The sequence below is a fragment of the Mastomys coucha genome, unplaced genomic scaffold (assembly GCF_008632895.1).
Source record: "Mastomys coucha isolate ucsf_1 unplaced genomic scaffold, UCSF_Mcou_1 pScaffold11, whole genome shotgun sequence".
NCBI lineage: Eukaryota > Metazoa > Chordata > Mammalia > Rodentia > Muridae > Mastomys > Mastomys coucha.
Genome location: NW_022196893.1, coordinates 10,140,923 through 10,158,731, shown reverse-complemented (window position 1 = coordinate 10,158,731; position 17,809 = coordinate 10,140,923). Strand labels below are relative to the sequence as shown.

The 17,809-nt window shown below is 52.2% G+C and overlaps 1 protein-coding gene across 6 annotated transcripts in view; it reads left to right on the top strand.

Annotated features, from left to right (window-relative positions):
- The window catches only part of LOC116075903 (casein kinase I), a 37,776-nt gene extending 25,055 nt beyond the window's left edge, over positions 1-12,721 (top strand). For 4 of the 6 annotated variants that reach the window (XM_031349409.1, XM_031349431.1, XM_031349414.1 and 1 more), the window contains exons 3-11: positions 1,321-1,431; positions 1,614-1,762; positions 5,366-5,594; positions 6,191-6,361; positions 6,901-7,049; positions 10,919-11,111; positions 11,200-11,339; positions 11,905-11,968; positions 12,693-12,713. In XM_031349409.1, the coding sequence (XP_031205269.1) occupies positions 1,321-1,431; positions 1,614-1,762; positions 5,366-5,594; positions 6,191-6,361; positions 6,901-7,049; positions 10,919-11,111; positions 11,200-11,339; positions 11,905-11,937 (1,175 nt within the window). In that variant the 3' untranslated portion in view covers positions 11,938-11,968; positions 12,693-12,713. Of the gene's footprint in view, positions 1-1,320; positions 1,432-1,613; positions 1,763-5,365; positions 5,595-6,190; positions 6,362-6,900; positions 7,050-7,631; positions 7,736-7,831; positions 9,371-10,918; positions 11,112-11,199; positions 11,340-11,904; positions 11,969-12,692 lie in introns of those variants that run through there. The other 2 variants (XM_031349398.1, XM_031349436.1) reach the window with 2 other exon arrangements.
- The last annotated feature ends 5,088 nt before the right edge of the window (positions 12,722-17,809 follow it).

The following is a 17,809-nucleotide window of genomic DNA, read 5'->3' as shown; positions in this document are numbered from 1 at the left end:
AGAAATCAGCAAGTGTGCAGTTGTATGGCCCTTACTGCAACGGTCGTCCTCAGCTAAGTCTCAAACGTCCATCACTTCCAAGAGCAGCTACTGCCTCTGGCTCCCAGCTGCTAATAACTACAGTTCTCTCAACTTAACTTGCTCAGCAGTTAAGAGCACTGGTTGTTCTTCCAAAGGACCAGGGTTCGATTCCCAGCACCACAAGGCAGCTCACACCTGTCTGTGACTTTAGTTCCAGGATATCTGGCATCCTCACACACAGGAACAAGTAGGCAAAGCACTAATGGGCATAGGAGAGAAGTAAATAAATCATAAAAAAATAAGCCAGGCTGGGCAGTGGTGGCGCACGCCTTTAGTCCTAGCATGTGGGAGGCAGAGGCAGGTGGATTTCTGAGTTTGAGGCCAGCCTGGTCTACAGAGTGAGTTCTAGAACAGCCAGGGCTACACAGAGAAACCCTGTCTCGAAATAACCAAAAATCAATCAATCAATCAATCAATCTCCATGTTGGGACTGCAGGTGTGAGCACTGTGTCCAGGCTGTCGTGTGACTTCTGGAGCCACAGCCCGGGGATAGGAGCTAGGCCTTGGAGTGTACAATTTCCTAGTTAGAGCATCTTGCTTCCAGCTGTGAGAAACCAGGAGTGAGTGGGGGAAAGCAGAAGATGCAGACAGGCCCCTCCTGCCCACACTCAGATGGCCAGAGAACCGGGTCCATGCTCCATTTCTCCCTCAAGCCACGTGGCCTTGGCCGAGCCAGTGCCTCCTGTGTAATGGGGATGGGAACCAGATGGGAACGCGCTAGGGTCAAATGCAGGGGCTGCCTTTGCTGCAGAGTGAGGGATTGGTGGTTAGGCCCATTCCTTACTGCACTACCCTACACTTGCTGTTGTTGTGGGACAACCCTGCCCCCTACAGCCCTCACTGGGCCCCTGACCCCTCTTCTCTGTGACCCTTCAGAGCCAACACCCACTGACCTGCCAGTCTCTAGGATTAAGTCCTGTGTGTCATGGTCCATCTTCCAACCCCCATAGGTGTCAGTCTGCCGGGTGCACCTGGCCTGTGGCCTCTAATCCGCTTAGGGCATGTCATCTCCTTCCCTTCCATAGACTGCTCAGGGAGCCTCTGGAGTGCCCGCCCACCCACACACTCCTTGGTTCCTCTGTGACCAGCAACCCCTGGCTTCTTTTCAGTTTCACTGAGTGCTACTGCTCCCCAGACAGCCTCAGGCCTGAGTTACAGCAACCTCAAATACTGGATGGGTAGGCGCCCCATGGTCCCCTGAGCTTGACACTGGTCCTTTACCTCCTCTGACTCGGGCAGGTGCCAACATTGCCTCTGGCGAGGAAGTGGCCATCAAGCTAGAATGTGTGAAGACGAAGCACCCGCAGCTCCACATCGAGAGCAAGTTCTACAAGATGATGCAAGGAGGAGGTAAAGCAGAGACGGGGCTGAAGGAGAGGAGGGAGCTCGAGGCTGGCGTAGAGTGGGGGTATGTGGGGATGGCACAGAAGGGGAGGCAGGGAGGCTGGTGGCCTGGGTGGAGAGCAGGAGAAGGCAACACAGAGGACATGCATGGGAGTGACCACCACTGACAGACTGTCTCCTGGGCCCAGTGGGGATCCCATCCATCAAGTGGTGCGGGGCCGAGGGAGACTATAATGTGATGGTCATGGAGCTGCTGGGGCCCAGCCTGGAGGACCTCTTCAACTTCTGTTCCCGGAAGTTCAGCCTCAAGACGGTGCTGTTGCTGGCCGACCAGATGGTGAGTCCCCACCCCAGAGAGTACTGGTGACTCCTGTTCAGTGAGCCACTAGTCTCTCGGCCATGATGGTGTGATGGCGCTGGGCCCTGCATACTAACCCCGAGTCCCAGCTCCTGAGCTTGGACCTGTTCCAGGTGCCAGGGGACACTGACGACCCATTGTAGAACCCAGAGGGTGCCCCCTTAAAATGCAGATGACAGGCTTTTCTCTTACTATGTTAATACATGGGACCAGAAGCAACTTAGGGAGGAAGGCATTGATTTGGGTTGAGGGTTCCAGAGAGGGAGCTCATAATGGTGGGGAAGGTCTGGTGGAGGGGCAGGAAGCAGAGGTCATCTGAAATCATAGGCATGGAGCAGAGTAAGCTGGAAGTGGGGGGAGACGTTCAATTCTCAAAGCCACCTCCCCCCCAAGACTTCCTCCACCAAGGCTGCCCCTCTCCATAACCTCTCCGGTGTCGCCCATTAGAAACCCAGTGTTTAAGTGTCCGAGCCTTAGAAAAACATTGCTCACTTAAATCACCTTACCTGGCGAGTCACCCTCCTGGTAAGCGGGCAGCTGTAGCCCCTCACGGTTATCACTGCCTGACCCGAGGGGAATGACTTGAGTCTCCTGAGCTTCAGCCACCTGGTTTGCACCATGAGAACTGAGTCCGGTGCCTAGGCCAGAGCAGGTGTCAGGCCCTACGGCCCTTGATGGTACACAGAGGGAAAGCTCTCTCAGAAAGGCAAAACCAGGCCACTCTCCTTGGGGGAGCTCACACCCAGGTCACACCCACTCTTTGTGTGTCCACCCGTCTTAGTTAGTTACTGGTGCGGTGAGGAAACACTAGGACCAAAGCAACTTGAAGAGGAGAGGGTTTATTTCCCTTACGTCCATCGCTGTTCATCAAAGGAAGACAGGTCAGGAACCCGGAGGAGCGGATGCAGAGGCCATGGAGGGGGGGTGCTGCTTACTAGCTTGCTCATCATGGCTTGTTCAGCTGCTTTTTTATAGAACCCAGGACCATGAGCCCCAGGATGGCCCCACCCACAATGGCCCAGGCCCTTCCCCATCAAATCATTAATTACAAAAAAGCCCTGTAGGGTTGCCTACAGCCTGACCTTATGAAAGCATCTTCTCGGTTGAGGGTCTCTTCTCTCAGGTGACTTTAGCCTGTGTCAAGCTAGCCAGCACAGCGCCCTTTCCCTGAGCCGCCCTACTTCTGTTAGAATCCTGCTTACATTTGTGTTACAATAGCCTCTTTGGTGCATGTGTGTGGCTGTATCTGTGTATGTGCATATGTGCTCATGTGTGCACGAGAGTGCTGACATAGAGAGGGATGGGGTATGAAATTTGACACTGGTTGTCTTCTTCAGGTTTTCTTACTTTATTTTTAAGACTTATTTAAAAGTAAAATTTATTTAAATAAAAAGATTTATTTAGCCGGGCGGTGGTGGCATACACCTTTAATCCCAGCACTTGGGAGGCAGAGGCAGGCGGATTTCTGAGTTCGAGGCCAGCCTGGTCTACAGAGTGAGTTCCAGGACAGCCAAGGCTACACAGAGAAACCCTGTCTCAGAAAAAAAAAAAAAAAGATTTATTTAAAAGTGGTGGCTCACACTTTTAATCACAGCGTCCAGGAGACAAAGTCAAGTGGATCTTTGAGTTTGAGACCATCCTTCCAGGACAGAAACCCTATACTGAAAGGCCAAAAGGAACAAAACAAAAGTAATTATGTATAAGTGTCTGTGCTGTTGCTTCCTAAGGCTAGAGGTGTCAGATCTTGTGGAGCACAAGTTACAGGCAGTCGTGAGCCACCCAGTGTGGGTCCTGGGAAATGAACTCAGGTCGTCTGGAAGAGAAATGTGTGCTCTCTCCAGCCCCCTAAAACCTCTTTTTAACGAACTCTTTCTTGGTTCATTTAAAAAGGAAAAGAAAAAAGATAAAACCAGAATCTGCATGTGGTGACTCTCAGGAGACTGAGGCAGGAGAATTACAGTAAGCTCAAGGCCAGTCTGGAGTAAGACCCTATCTTTTTTTTTTTTTTTTTGGTTTTTCAAGACAGGGTTTCTCTGTGTAGCCCTGGCTGTCCTGGAACTCACTCTGTAGACCAGGCTGGCCTCGAACTCAGAAATCCACCTGCCTCTGCCTCCCAAGTGCTGGGATTAAAGGCGTGCACTAACCACCACCCGGCCAAGACCCTATCTTGAAACAAACAAACAAAAAATAAAAAATAAAAACCAGCAAAAAAGAAAATCCAAGTTTAGAACTAGGTCACAGTAGCTCATGTCAGCGATTCCAGTGCTCAGGAGGCTGGGGTCAGAGGCTTGAAGGAGTTTGGAGCCAGCCTGTGATGTAGGGTTAAGACTCTGTCTCAAAGATCAAAACCAGAGCTGGGGATGCAGCCCAGTGATGGAGCAAGCAGCACTCACCAGGATCTCCAGAGGCCCTGCCTTCAATTGGCAGTGATATTTAAAAAGAAAAAGATCACCAAAACTTACACATGCATACAAACCTGTACACACATATGCGAAACCTATATAAAGCAGTAGGCCTGATAGGATGGCTCAGTGGTGAGGTTGCTTCTTGTCAGGCCTGATGGCCTGAGCTCTATTCCCCAGGACTCAACATGGCAGAAGGAGAGAACTGACTTACCTTCACACGCATGCACGCCATGGCACCCATGTCCACAGGCAGATAGGAACACAAGTAAATAACAAGGAATCTTAGAATTTCACACCTGCGTGTGGAAAGGTGCAGATCTTGCCACAGGCTTTCGGTCTTGGTGTACAGCCGTCATGAATTTCTCATACACATGCGTTCATACAGAGAACGGTCAGATTCTCGTGGGTGAAACCCAAAATTCTCCTTGCGATTTTCCAGCCATGCAGAGACATGAGGCCAGAAGACACGTCACATGTGTGATTATTAATTTGAGCTTTAGAAAATTCCCTGTCTCTGACAGGGTTTCATTCCGTTCTTCCCACTGGCCTTGAACATATGGAGATCATTCTCTAATAATAATAAAAAGTCTCATAAAGGAGAATAGGCTGAGTGTCTGCCTGACTTCTGGTGGCCTTTGGAAGCCGGGTGAAAACGATGCGTCCCATCTCGTGCTCTCTCTCACCATGCCCTGCATGTGGCTGCTCAAGTTCTGTGACAGTGGAGCCAGGCAGGGGTTCTTAGGACCCAGCTGCCTTTCTTGGTCTTACTCTTTGCTGTCTGTCTCATACCGTGTTTTTTTTTTTCCTTTTTAAAGATTTATTCATTCACCGCCCCCTTCTCCCTCTTGTTCCGACTCCACTTCCGCTGGCTCTAGCCTGCAGGTTCTTTATTTGTTTCTCATTACAGATGGTTGTGACCCACCATGTGGTTGCTGGGATTTGAATTTACGACCTCTGGAAGAGCAGTCAATGCTCTTACCTGCTGAGCCATCTCACCAGCCCCTCACACCATGTTTTGTGAACTCCTTTGAAGTCCGCCCTCATGGCTTGGGAAAGCCCAGCCGCGTCTAGAAACCCTTCATACTGAGACTAGGTCTTCCCTCGTGGCCAGAACTGGGTCATGTGAACCTTTGCCATCTCTGGGTTGAGTGACCTGCCATGTCCTTACCTCCTTCAGATCAGCCGCATCGAGTACATACACTCTAAGAACTTCATCCACCGGGATGTGAAGCCCGACAACTTCCTCATGGGCCTGGGGAAGAAAGGCAACCTGGTGTACATCATTGACTTCGGCCTGGCCAAGAAGTACCGAGATGCCCGTACACACCAGCATATTCCCTACCGGGAAAACAAGAACCTGACCGGCACTGCCCGCTATGCCTCTATCAACACCCACCTGGGCATTGGTGAGTGAGCTGAGCCCGAGCAAACATGCTGGGGCCACTAGCCAGGATGGGCCTATGTCCCTACCTGGGTTGAAGACCCCAGGGACTCTTCTGGAGAACCTCATTGAGAAGGTTCTCCACTCTGTCTGGCCTAGCCTGGACTTGTTTCTTATGGACCCCTTCATAAAGCAGAATGGTGCATTTTGTCTACTGGCTGTCTCCTTGAGTGGGCGGCAGTGTTTCTCACTTGAATGTCTGGGAAATGCAAGCCCAGGGGTTTAACACGGCCCCTTCCTTGCTTGCGGCTTTAATGAATTCTGGAGCCTGTTTTGACTCCAGCCGTGTCTCGAGCTATCGTGTGAACCCTAAGCACGAGCCAGGCCAGGCAAGGGGGCGGTGGTGCCCACACACAGTTATTGAGTGAAGTAGCACCTGGGCTGGAAAAACTGGCTGGAACAGACGTGAGAAAGTTCTTCCTGAGGCAATCCAGAGGAGGAGGAGGGTGGGCACTAGTTATAACAGGGTGTCCGGGAGCCAGTGGGCACGGGTTGGGGGGGAGCAGGGTGCATGGTGAGAAGCGCAGCCTGACTGGCCCCTTGACCTCCTGACCTGTGCAGAGCAAAGCCGTCGAGATGACCTAGAGAGCTTGGGCTATGTGCTCATGTACTTCAACCTGGGCTCCCTGCCCTGGCAGGGCCTCAAAGCAGCCACCAAGCGTCAGAAATACGAGCGGATTAGTGAGAAGAAGATGTCGACGCCAATCGAGGTTCTCTGCAAAGGCTACCCCTGTGAGTAGCCTATGGGGATGGCATTTCCTTCTAAGGGCAAGACCGAGCCCATGCCTAGATGGGGTTACCCCAGTTTGACCCCAGAGTATTTATGACAGTCTCACTGAGATCTCTGCCTGGGAGCTGGATGCCTGAACCCCCACACCCAGCTCTTGCATACCAGGTATCCCCAGCCCCATCTCCTGCCTTATCCTGCTTATACCGAAGGTCCGCTCTCAGCCAGCATGGTTTGAGGAAGTGGAAGCTGCCTTCTTTTGGCTTAAGTCATGCTGGGGCTCTGCATCCCGTCAGGCTTTTTTGAATAGCCTTTGTGTTTATGGCCGTTCTTGTCCTGGTGTCTGTGACCCCAGAATGCTTGGTCAGACAGGGGGCGAGCACCTCTGCCTGAAAGTGGGCCGGACTGTGTTGAGTTCTTATCCCACCCCTCTTAGATTGACCCTGTTGCAGGGTCAGTGGGTACCTAGGACAGTGGTGGCTGCTGAGGCTGCCAGGAGAGAGTAACCCTCACAGCGGCCTCTTCTGTCCTTGTGACCCACCAGCCGAGTTCTCAACATACCTCAACTTCTGCCGCTCCCTGCGGTTCGATGACAAGCCCGACTACTCCTACCTGCGCCAGCTCTTCCGCAATCTCTTTCACCGGCAGGGTTTCTCCTACGACTACGTCTTCGACTGGAACATGCTCAAATTCGTGAGTCACCGGCCGGCCAAGGCGGGCTTGGGGGACTGGACAGGGCAGGCTCTGACTCATAAAGCCAGAGTGACCTGGTGGGGGGCGGGGCTCCCGTTAAATGGGAGATATGAGCTGGACACTGTGAGTGACGTCACAGGGGTCCCAGAACCCCTCGTCTCCAGCCATCTTCGCATAGACAGGGCATGTCACCATGGGGGTCAGGGCCCTGGGAAGGCACCACCACCTCCTGCCAGGTGGGAAAGGACCTGGCGTGGCCTCCAGTCCCTCTTGTGTACCTGTGGTGAATGGATGGCCCTGGCTGGACCCTCTGCAGCCCTGATAGCTGCCTGTATTCTCCTGTTCCTCTTGTGTGTATCCCAGCTGGTGACCCTTTCTGAGGCCTCCCTGGCCAGCCTGGACCCCGTCAGAGTGGCTTCTTTGTTCCTGGTTATAGGACCGTGGGTCTTACTAGGCAGTTGTTCTGTCTCCCTCTTCTAAGGGTCCTGGGGTGGGGAGGTAGGGAGAAGCATTCCCCAGTCATGCCTCAAGCGCTGGAATCCGTGAAATTGTATGTCTTGTTTCACATCTCTTCTGGGAAAGGGGGCTTCCTCGAGCCAGGCTCAGCCCCGAGACAACGAAGCTCTTGCGCCACCCTGCCCCCGCCCTTGGCCCTGCGCTGGCCCCACATACTCACCCACTTACTGGTAAGGATCCTCCAAGGCCTGGCCCTTTGTAGATGAGTGACTTATCCAGCAAGCACGAAGGCTTAGCCTCAGCTGCGCTCTCTCTGTCCTTTCCAGGTGCCCGGCGCCCCTGGGCACCCAAGGACCCCCAGATAGGCCGGTGGAGGAGGAGGTGGAGCAGCTGCCCCCTCAAAGATACTGGCCTATGGTCTGGACTCCAGGGCCCCAGTTCTGATACCACCAGGGTGTCTCAGCCATCTCTGCCAAGCTTGAGGAAGCGTCCTGCAGGATAGCAGGGTGATACCCTGTCCCAAAGAGGTGGCTGTCCAGTGGAAAGGTTATGACAAGAGGCCCTGCATAGGATCCTCAAGAGTAAACCAACTGCCCAAGGGCCAGGACCAGCCTGAAGAAGAAATAGTGACCGCCAGGGAGGGGTTGGTGGCATGTCACAGGACCTTGCTCCATCTAGACCCCATTCTCGGCCTATGTATCGATTCTGAGCTCATTAAACACTTCCTTGTCTTCGTTCACGTGTACCACCTCTCTTTTCACAGAGCGGCCTTTGGCCCGCTCCATCCAGTGTTAAGAACGAACATACATAGGCCTTGTCCTCTGGACACCAAGATGGGTACATTGATTTTAGGCTTTTCTTCTCTTGGGGCCCAAACAGTGGCCTGGGCCTTTCTCTAAGGAAGCCTCACAGGCTGGGGACCTTGGGGACAAACCTCTGTGGCTTTTATCTCTGGGACTGGAGTGGAAGGTGGTCAGCGAGGCTCCTTCCAGTGCAGAGCACATTGGCCAAGGGCCTGGTTGTACATCTAGCTCTTCCTATGACCGGATGTTCAAGGCTTGGGGCACCAGACACGTGCTACAGAGAATTATCCAAGTCTGATTTGGAGAAGGACTTTGACCCTTCTCAGTGAAGCTCAAAGGATAGACTTTGTATTCTCTAGACCTGGGCATCCCTCTGTCGTAGCCCCTGGCCACACAGTGCTGACTAAAGTCATTGGAAACGGATGCTAGCTTCTCAGTCACCAGATCTCACAGAGAAAGGGCGAGCGAGCGGCTGCTGCATCAGTGTGACAACTGGGACCATTTGTCCTCCGGGAGGTTCTGTAGACAGCTGCAGGAGACGCTTCCTTCAGAGTGCCCCTTGTGTGAATGGCCAGTTTGACAAAGTTTCACACCAGGCCAGATACACCCTCCTGGTCCAGTCGCTAGTACCGTCATGCCCTTCCTGGAGTCTCTCTGGAGGAAGTAGACTCTAGAGTTCAAAGCTGGACAGCCTTGGCCTCCGCCTTGTGTGACCCTGTCACCGTGTGGCCAGCTTCATTGCCAAGACCATCTGCAGGACACACAGCAGAAGCTTTCACAACCCTCACCCCAAGACCAGGCCTTCCCACCTGCTCTGCAGTAGATAAGCCAGCAGTAGGACTCTGCAGACAGGACTCCGTGAGCAACAGACCGGAAGGAGCCACTTGACCTTGGAATGACCTCCCGTGTTCCTCCCCAGATGCTTCTGTCTGAGAACACAACCACTATTCTAGTCATGAGGAGGCTCCATACAGTGAAGTCTGTAAGATGGAGCTAGACACTTGTGTGATTTTGGCACTGGCTTCTGTGTTTTCTTGTGGGCAAATAAAGGCCATGAAAACTCCCTGGTGTATGTTTCTTGAAGCATCTGTCACATTGGGTAGATGCCCGTGGGGTCAGGTCTGTCCTGAGCCTGCTGCGACTGCTGAGACCCCAGCCGTCCACCTGGCTATGGCTGTGCCAAGCTTGAGGCATCGACGGCAGGGTGACCGGACACCCTGTTTGGGGCTCTGCACCCCTAAGTGAAGCTCTTAGCTTAACCTCATCAAGCCTGTTTCCCATTGCTACCATGGGAGGGGCTGTGAGTCCAACAGCCCTTATTTCTCTCTAGTTGGGCTGCATTTTGGCTGATCTGGGCAGCAAGTGAGTCCCGAGCCCTGGCTTCTGAGTGGGATGTCCAAGATATGGTATCGGAACGGTGTCCTTTTGAGGGACAGAGTAGGACTCAGTGGTAGGTTTATTCCCAGATCTGTATGAGCTTTGTAACTCTGGACGGGTCACAAGGCTCTGGCCAGGCCAAATAAGAACAAAACCTGTCAGTATTTTACCCCGAGAGGGTCCCAGACAGGAGTTGAGAGTGCTATCAATTGGGTGAGTAGGGCTGTGCCTACCTGGCTTGGCTCCTTCCCATAGGACTCTGGGATCATTCAGAATCGAGCCACTCCCTCCCCGTGTTCCAGAGCCGCAGGGCTTCTTAGCCAGTACTTGGAAAGATGAGGGTTTGCAGAACTCATACCGCCACCCCACCCCACCCCGCCATGGCCTAAGGCAGGTTCCCAACTCAGCCTGTAGCTCTCTCCTCCACAGATGCGGCCCCCCTCCCACCAGCCCCCTGCCCTTCCCTGTGGACGGCCCCAGGACCAGCTAGGTAACTCAGCTAGGCGCCGCTTCCCTCCCTTGCTGCACTTCTTTCTGGTTCTTCCTCCCTTCCTCTTGGACTTGGGCAGCAACTTAGAGGACAGGCCCCTGGGGGCACTCAAGGCACCTACCTCTTCAGCTTTGCCTGAGGGCCTCTTTTCTCTATGGAATATCTAGGCTTCTTTCTTCCCTCCCAGGCTTCTTTCTTCCCTCCCGGGCTTCCAGGCAACAGCATTAATGGAGTCCCCCAGGTCCCCTAGCTGTCACTCCATAATAGGAGTAATGGCTAGGTCTCGGAGCCCCAGGAAGGTGGCCCTGTGATTGGGTACCAGGGGACCTTGGGACAGTGCTGATTCTGCCTTCACTGGAGCTGACCCTGCCTTTCTTCTCTGGTTATGGCCTGTCTGTCAGCTAGTTGGGCCTCTGAATGCCCTTCCTGCTTAGCTGAGAACAGAGGGGTCAGGTTGGATGAGCCAACAGTTGCCCCTGGTCATCCTGGAGATGTCCACCAGCACAGGCTGAGTTCTCTGCTTCTCTGCCATGGCAGCTCCCTCTTCTGGGTGTTGGGTGGCTTGGTCCCTGTGCACTGGTGGTAGAGGGTAAGCTCCAGCCATCTTGGTATGGGAAGGAAGGTGAGCTAGTTTTCTCAAGCTGTCCACACACCTCTCCCTCCTATTCTGTCCTGTTAGGGGTCTGGGTTACAGTGTGGCGTCCTCCCTGGGCTGACTGGAATCCCCTTTCTTGTTCCTATAGGGTGCAGCCCGGAATCCCGAGGACGTAGACCGGGAGAGACGAGAGCACGAACGGGAAGAGAGGATGGGGCAGTTGCGAGGGTCCGCGACCAGAGCCCTGCCCCCTGGCCCACCTACAGGGGCCGCTGCCAACCGACTCCGAAGTGCAGCCGAGCCTGTGGCTTCCACCCCAGCCTCCCGCATCCAACAAGCTGGTCAGTAGGGGCCTTGATCCTTGGGCTGGGCCTATGGGGGTTAGGAGGCTGCTTATGCCCATACTGAAGGTGCCCCCACCCCTGCCAGGCAATACTTCTCCCAGAGCGATCTCACGGGCCGACCGAGAGAGGAAGGTGAGTATGAGACTCCACAGAGGTGCGCCTGCCAACGCCTCATCCTCCGATCTCACTGGGCGGCAAGAGGTCTCCCGGATTGCAGCCTCACAGGTGAGTCAACTCTTCCAAGCCTCTCTGGGACAGAGGGCACCTAGATGTTCTTGGTTTTGGTCTGACCTTGTCTCTGATCCCCCTGAAGCTAATTAGCCCTCTTGTATTGAGCAAAGTGAGAAACTGAGACTCAAAGAAATAACAGCCCAGTAAGCCAGGACTCACTGCCAGGACACAGCCTGATTCTCAGCAGTTCTCATCAGCGCTGATAGCATCACCAAGGGATGGGAGAGGGAGGAGAGGGGAGGTCCTGTGTGGTAATCCCACTTAATGTGCGGACTCAGAATGTAGGAAAAGGGGCTTGGCAAAGGTAGATCTAACCTGTTTCTGCCTGTGGGAGATCAACTTCCTTGGGCCCAGACCTTTGATTGAGCCATCCTTGGCCTCCAAGGAGTGTTCCTGCTATTGAGCAAGGGGCAGCCTCAGACCCCTGAGATCACACAGCCTGCTGTGATGGATGGAGCTCCAGGTGGGGAGGGGTGGTGAGATTTGGGGAATCATTGCGGCCACCTGCTTAAGGACTCGTCTTAAGACTCCTCCCTATTTCTCTGTCGCCCTCTTGAAGACAAGCGTGCCATTTGACCATCTTGGGAAGTGAGGAGAGCGACCACAGACCAGTGTTTGCCTAGGTGAGTGCTGGTGCCTGCTGAGGGCCCTGGGTGGAGGGGAACATGACGTGGAAGCAGGAACCTCCCCTTCTAGTCTCTTCAAGGAAGCTTTAGATTTTAAAACCTGCCATCCAGGCTATGGCTTCTCACAAGCAGACCTGAGTCTGTACACGGTGACACTTTGGGGGAAACCCCTTTCTTGTCCTTGGTTCTTCTGTCCACTTGGTTCCTAGGAGAGACTGGGCTCTTGGCCACGCGTGGATGTCCAGGGCTTTAACCTACCTCCTCCTCCTTTTGGCTGTTATATAAGATGATTTGTACAAAGCCCAAAAAGAACCAGAATGTAGAAGGGCCTCTGTGCTTTTATACACAGGAAAGGCCCTCCGGCCAAGGCGGCTTCCGAGTGGACTGCCTGCCGCTGGCTGAGGCTTGGGAGGCAGTATCCAGCAGCCTGGTTTGGGAAAGGGGCCACAGGCTCTTCTGGTAGTATTGGCTGGGGACCCAGGCTCCGTGCAGAAAGTGGATGTCAGCAGGCCATGTCCCACCCATTAAGGGATGCCGCTTCACAGCCGGGGTTTCTTAAGCAGGATTCACACTGCAGAAATTCTCCCACAAATGGCTAATCCATTCAGACAGACAGGGAGGGGGCTGGGATGGCCACTCAGCCCACCAGGGCAGAGGAGCGCATCGGCTGGGTAAAGTGAGGCAGCCAGGCACCTGACCGTTGTCTTTCCTTCCCTCCTAGTGTCTTCACTGCATTTTCTTTTTAAAAAATTAAAAACAATTAAGAGAAAGGACAGAAAGAAAGAACCGTTCACATGAACAAATAAAAAAAAAACCACAAAAACCACAACCCAGCACAAAGTCGACAATGGATTTTGTTTCTTTGATTTATTTTGCCAATGGCAAAAAGACAACACCTCCTTAGCACTGAGGATTCTTGTCTCCTTGCCTTGCCCACTGCTCCTAAGCCGAAGGCTGCCAACGCTCCTCTAAGGACACTGGGTCACATGCCAGCCACCTGTTCTCACCACCGGCCACCACTTGCCGGGCCGCCATCGGAGGTGCCTGAAGAGCTTGCGTCCGGGAGCGGTTTGGCCAGTCAGAGACAAGTCCCAGGAGATCTCGTCGAGCCTTGGATGACACGCGCCATCAGCCCTTGGGTGATGACAGTGGCCAGCATTGTATTGGGCTTTCCCAGAATCCCCTCCCTGAGCTTCCTGGTCCCCTCCACCATACACACACACACACACACACACACACACACACACACACACACACCTCTGTCACCTCTCTGCAGAGACCCTGAGGGTGCGGTGAGATGTGGCCATGATGCCTTGTGTGACTGTGCGTGTGAGTTTTTGTTTGCATGAGAGAGAGAGAGAATGAGAGAGAGAGAGAGAATGAGAGAGAGAGAGAAAGAATGAGAGAGAATTTTTCAGAGCTGCAGGTGGCCTGCCTGCCTGGCCAGGTTTCTGTTCTCCTCCCCCTAAAGTCAAGGTGGGGTGGACAATGACTTCCACATCCCTCAGGGCATAGAGTCCTTGCCACCACCTGTCTCCAGATGCCAGTGTATGCCCCTCCCCCCATCTTCCATTCCCGATCTTAGGCAAGTTCTTGGAGTCTGCCCCCAGATGGCATGGGCTCTGAGTTACCGGTTAGTTCCCTGGTCCTGAGAGCCACCTGTGGTCACCCCTCTTCCAGGCCTGACTTCTGAGTAGGACCCTGGGTCAGGGCTAAGTGTTGAATTTACCCTTCCTGGTTAACAACTGTTTTTGTTTTTGTTTTTGTTTTTATTATTATTTTATTTTTGTTTGTTTTCTCAGTGTGTGTATTTCCTAATTTATTTACCTCTTTTTCCCCTTTCTTTTTTTTAATTAAAGAGCAAAACTTTTTATTACTTTGTAATTTAAAAAACTGAAAAAAAAATTACTGAAGAACTTTGGGGGGAATTTTGTACTTTTTTCCTGTGTAAATATTGGACTTTTTTGAGCTTTATTGTGGTTGTTAATTTGAAGTAATAAAGTAGAAAAGGACAAAGTGATGTAGACCACCCTCTGTCCGCCTCTTTGCTCTTGGGGTTTCTCACGGGTGACTTAGCAGGGACAGCACATCACAAGCCATCAGCCTCAGAGGCAGCCGGGGCCCTCAGAGGCAGCTGGGGCCCTCAGAGGCAGCTGGGGCCCTTGGGACCTGTTCCCTAGTATATCCCGGGGACCTCAAGAACTTAAGGTGAAGAGAGCAGCCTCTGACCTCTGGCTGCGGGGTGAGGAGAGTGCTATTTAGGTGGGGTGGTTGTGGGGCAGAGCCTAGGTCTACACAAAGAAAGGAGAGGCCCTGAGGCTGCCCTTAGGACATTCTGACATTTATAGGAGAGTTCTGAGGGTTTGGGACACTTGCTTCCCAACCAGAAAGGGGCCTTAGGTCACAGCCTTGGTGGCAGGGCCCAGGCCAACGGATTGCTCCTCTGGTGACCATGGAGTTCTGTGAGATGATCCCTGCTTACCCTGGTGATGTCCCTTGGCTAGGTCCGGATGTCAAAGTCTCTACCCTCACCCACTTTGTCTTACTGCTTGTAAACCATGTGTCCAAGTCTCAACACGGGCCACTGCGATAGATTTCATCCCAGAAAGAGCAAAACTTGTGACAGATGGTGTCTTGGTTAGGGTTTTACTGCTGTGAACAGACACCATGACCAAGGCACATCTTATAAATGACAACATTTAATTGGGGCTGACTGACAGGTTCAAAGGTTCAGTCCATTATCGTCAAAGCAGGAACATGGCAGCATCCAGGCAGGCTTGGTGCAGGAGGAGCCAGGAATTCTACATCTTCATCACAGGTGGCAACCCCAGGAGTTTCCCTCAGGTCTTTCGAAGACCCTCTTAGTGTTGATATTTGAAGATTCTATGACCTCCACAACCTGGCCTGGAAGATGCTGTCCTGCCAGCCCCTGTCACATTAGTGTCAGGGATAGGGACTGTTGTTAAACAACATGGATTTTAGAATGTGTCACCCAAAGCCAGGGAATTATGGTTAGATTGAGTGGCAGGGGAGATCTGGTAGACAGGGGCATGGGTTTGCCCTTCGAAGTGCATTTTATTCCTGTGCCTTTGCTGGCTGGGGCACTGGGGAGATGCAGCCCCCCTTGTCCCTGCCCAGGAGGTATGAAGCTAAAACGAAGCTCTGAAAAGATGTACAGTTGACCTGATCCCCTTGGACTTTCTCAGATTGTCCAGTGGGAAGGAACTGTGGAGTGCATTTTGTTTTAGAGGAGAGATGGTGCTTTGAGACAAGGCTCATATAGCCCAGGCTGGTCACTAACTCAATGAGGCTGAGAATGACCTCTTGAGATTTGTCTGTGCTATGTCATTCACAAAATATAATAATTAGAAATTTAAAGATACAAAACCACTTTTAATATTACTATTGCCATTAAAAAAAACAACAACAAACCTATAGCTAAGCCTCTTGGGAGGCAAAGGTGAATGGACCTCTGCGAGTTCGAGGCCAGCCTGGTCTACAGAGTGAGTTCCAGGACAGAGAACCCTGTCTCAAAAAACTGGAAAAAAAGAAAAAAGAAAAAATACATTCATGGAGTAAATAATTGAAATAGTGTATTTACTTGCCCTTAGGATGTATCTGGATGTGTTGGAGCTGGTTGCACTTGACGTCATCCATCTTGTGGCCGTCTTATCCATTTTAATGAGTTAGTAGTACTCCACCCTCAGTTTGGCTTAATTTGTCTGGAGGTGATTAAACATCCATAATCAAAGCAAGGTGGGTTATGGTGACAAGATCAGGATAATATGAGCCCAGGGTGCAGGAGAGGAGGCCCTGTCCCCCCAAAACACAAAAGCTAAAACCCAAAAAAGGTACAATCAGACCAGCCCTGTTCCTCCCCAGCCTTGCTGTATGAGGGACAACCAGTGGCTTATAGGAGGTAAGTGAAGCCGAGGACACAGCAACCATAATTCATTATTCAGACCAAATAAACAAACACCAGGAAGTTGCAGTCAGACCGAGGGAAGCTGCGCCACCGGATGAGTCACTGTCACTCATGTAGCAAGCATGATGGCGGGGCTCAGAAGTATTTGCTATGTGTTGTCCAGAGGAGGAACAGGATGCCCAGAGATGGATTCCAGAGAACTGAGTGGCCCCTCTGTGACCCCAGACGCCATCTGAGTTTCCTCTTGTGCAGGTGAGGTTAATGATGCCCGCTTCTGCTTCTAAGAATAGTCAGGACTAAGCAAGAGCATAGATGGACACAGGGCTAACTAAGTTCCCAGAGGGCACTTGTGCTGAGCCATGAAAACACAGCCTGGCTAGGATCTCTAATCCCCATTAGGTGGATGCAGATACCAAAGCAACAAAACACAGTCCCCGCATCTCAGTGATAGAGCTCCTGCCCAGAATATATGAGGAGGCCCTTGGTTCCATGAATCAATCGTGTGGGTAGCCCCTGGTCAGGCAGGCCCAGAGGAGGAAGGGAAGGTGTGTGCTGTGGAGAGGATGCTATGGAAATGCTTGGCCTGGGCCTTGGAGTGGGAGTAGAAGTCCGCTGGGCTTGAGTAGAAGAGCATTGTTCCCAGCAGCAAAACCACGTGGGAGAAAAGGCCTAGAGCTTTGGTCTCACTGGACACTTGGGGGCAGGGCGGCTAGGAGGGGAGTTAGACAATCCATGGCAGCTGGGGAGGCCGAGGTCACATCATGCAGATGTGAACCTGAACCTAGAAGGCTCTTTGTACTTCCTGTTCTCTGCAAGCAGATAATCTTTAAAACCAAGAGAAACAGAAACAAAACAAAGACACATGAGTGTGGGCATGGTGTGTGTGTGTGTGTGTGTGTGTGTGTGTGTGCACGTGCGTGTACAGGTATGCAGGTGTGTATGCTCTCATGTGGAAACCGGAGGTTGATGGTGTCTTCTATTGCTCTCCCCTTTATATTCTGAGGGAGTCTGTCCCTCAACTCGGACCTCTCTGAATGGCCAGCTGACACCAGCCTGTCTCCACCTGCCCAGCACTGGTGTTACGGGTTTGTGCTGCCAGGCCTGCCCTGGATTGGGTGCTGGGCATGGAACAGAGGCCTTCAAGTTCAGGGAACAGACACTCTATTGACAACAGTCTCCTCCGATTTTTTTTCTCTTGAAAAAATTTTTTTTAAAGTTGTGTCTGTGTTGGTGTGTATGTACATGTTCTTTCAGGCGTCCATGGAGGCCCAGAAAGATGGTGCTGCATCCCTTGGAGCTGGCAGTTACAGTTGTGAGCCATTTGATGTGGGTTCTGGGAACCAAACTCCTGCCTTCTGCAAGAGCAGTAAGTGCTCCTAACCACTGAGCTATCTCTGCAGCCCACTTTTTTCTTTTCTTTTTTCTTTTCTTTTCTTTTCTTTTCTTTTCTTTTCTTTTCTTTCTCCTCTCCTCTCCTCTCCTCTCCTGTCCTCTCCTCTCTTCTCCTCTCCTCTCTTCCCTTCCCTTCCCTTCCCTCTCTCCCTTCTTCCCTCCCTCTCTCCCCCCTCTCTCTTTTTCTTTCTCTCTCTCTCTTTCTTTCTTTTGACAGTGTCTCATTTTATAGCTCAGGTTAGCCTCATAAATACACGACTGTCCTGGGGCTGAAGAAACAACATGGCAGTTAAGAGCATTGACTCCTCTTCACCAGAGGATGCTCTTTCAGACGACTCCGATTCAGTTCCTAACACCCACATGGCCTCTCGCAGCTGTCTGTAACACCACTTTCAGAGCATCTGAGAAAACTCCATGCACATAAAATAAAAATAAATAATGTACTGGGCCAGGCAGCGATGGTGCACGCCTTTAATCCCAGCACTTGGGAGGCAGAGGCAGGCAGATTTCTGAGTTCAAGG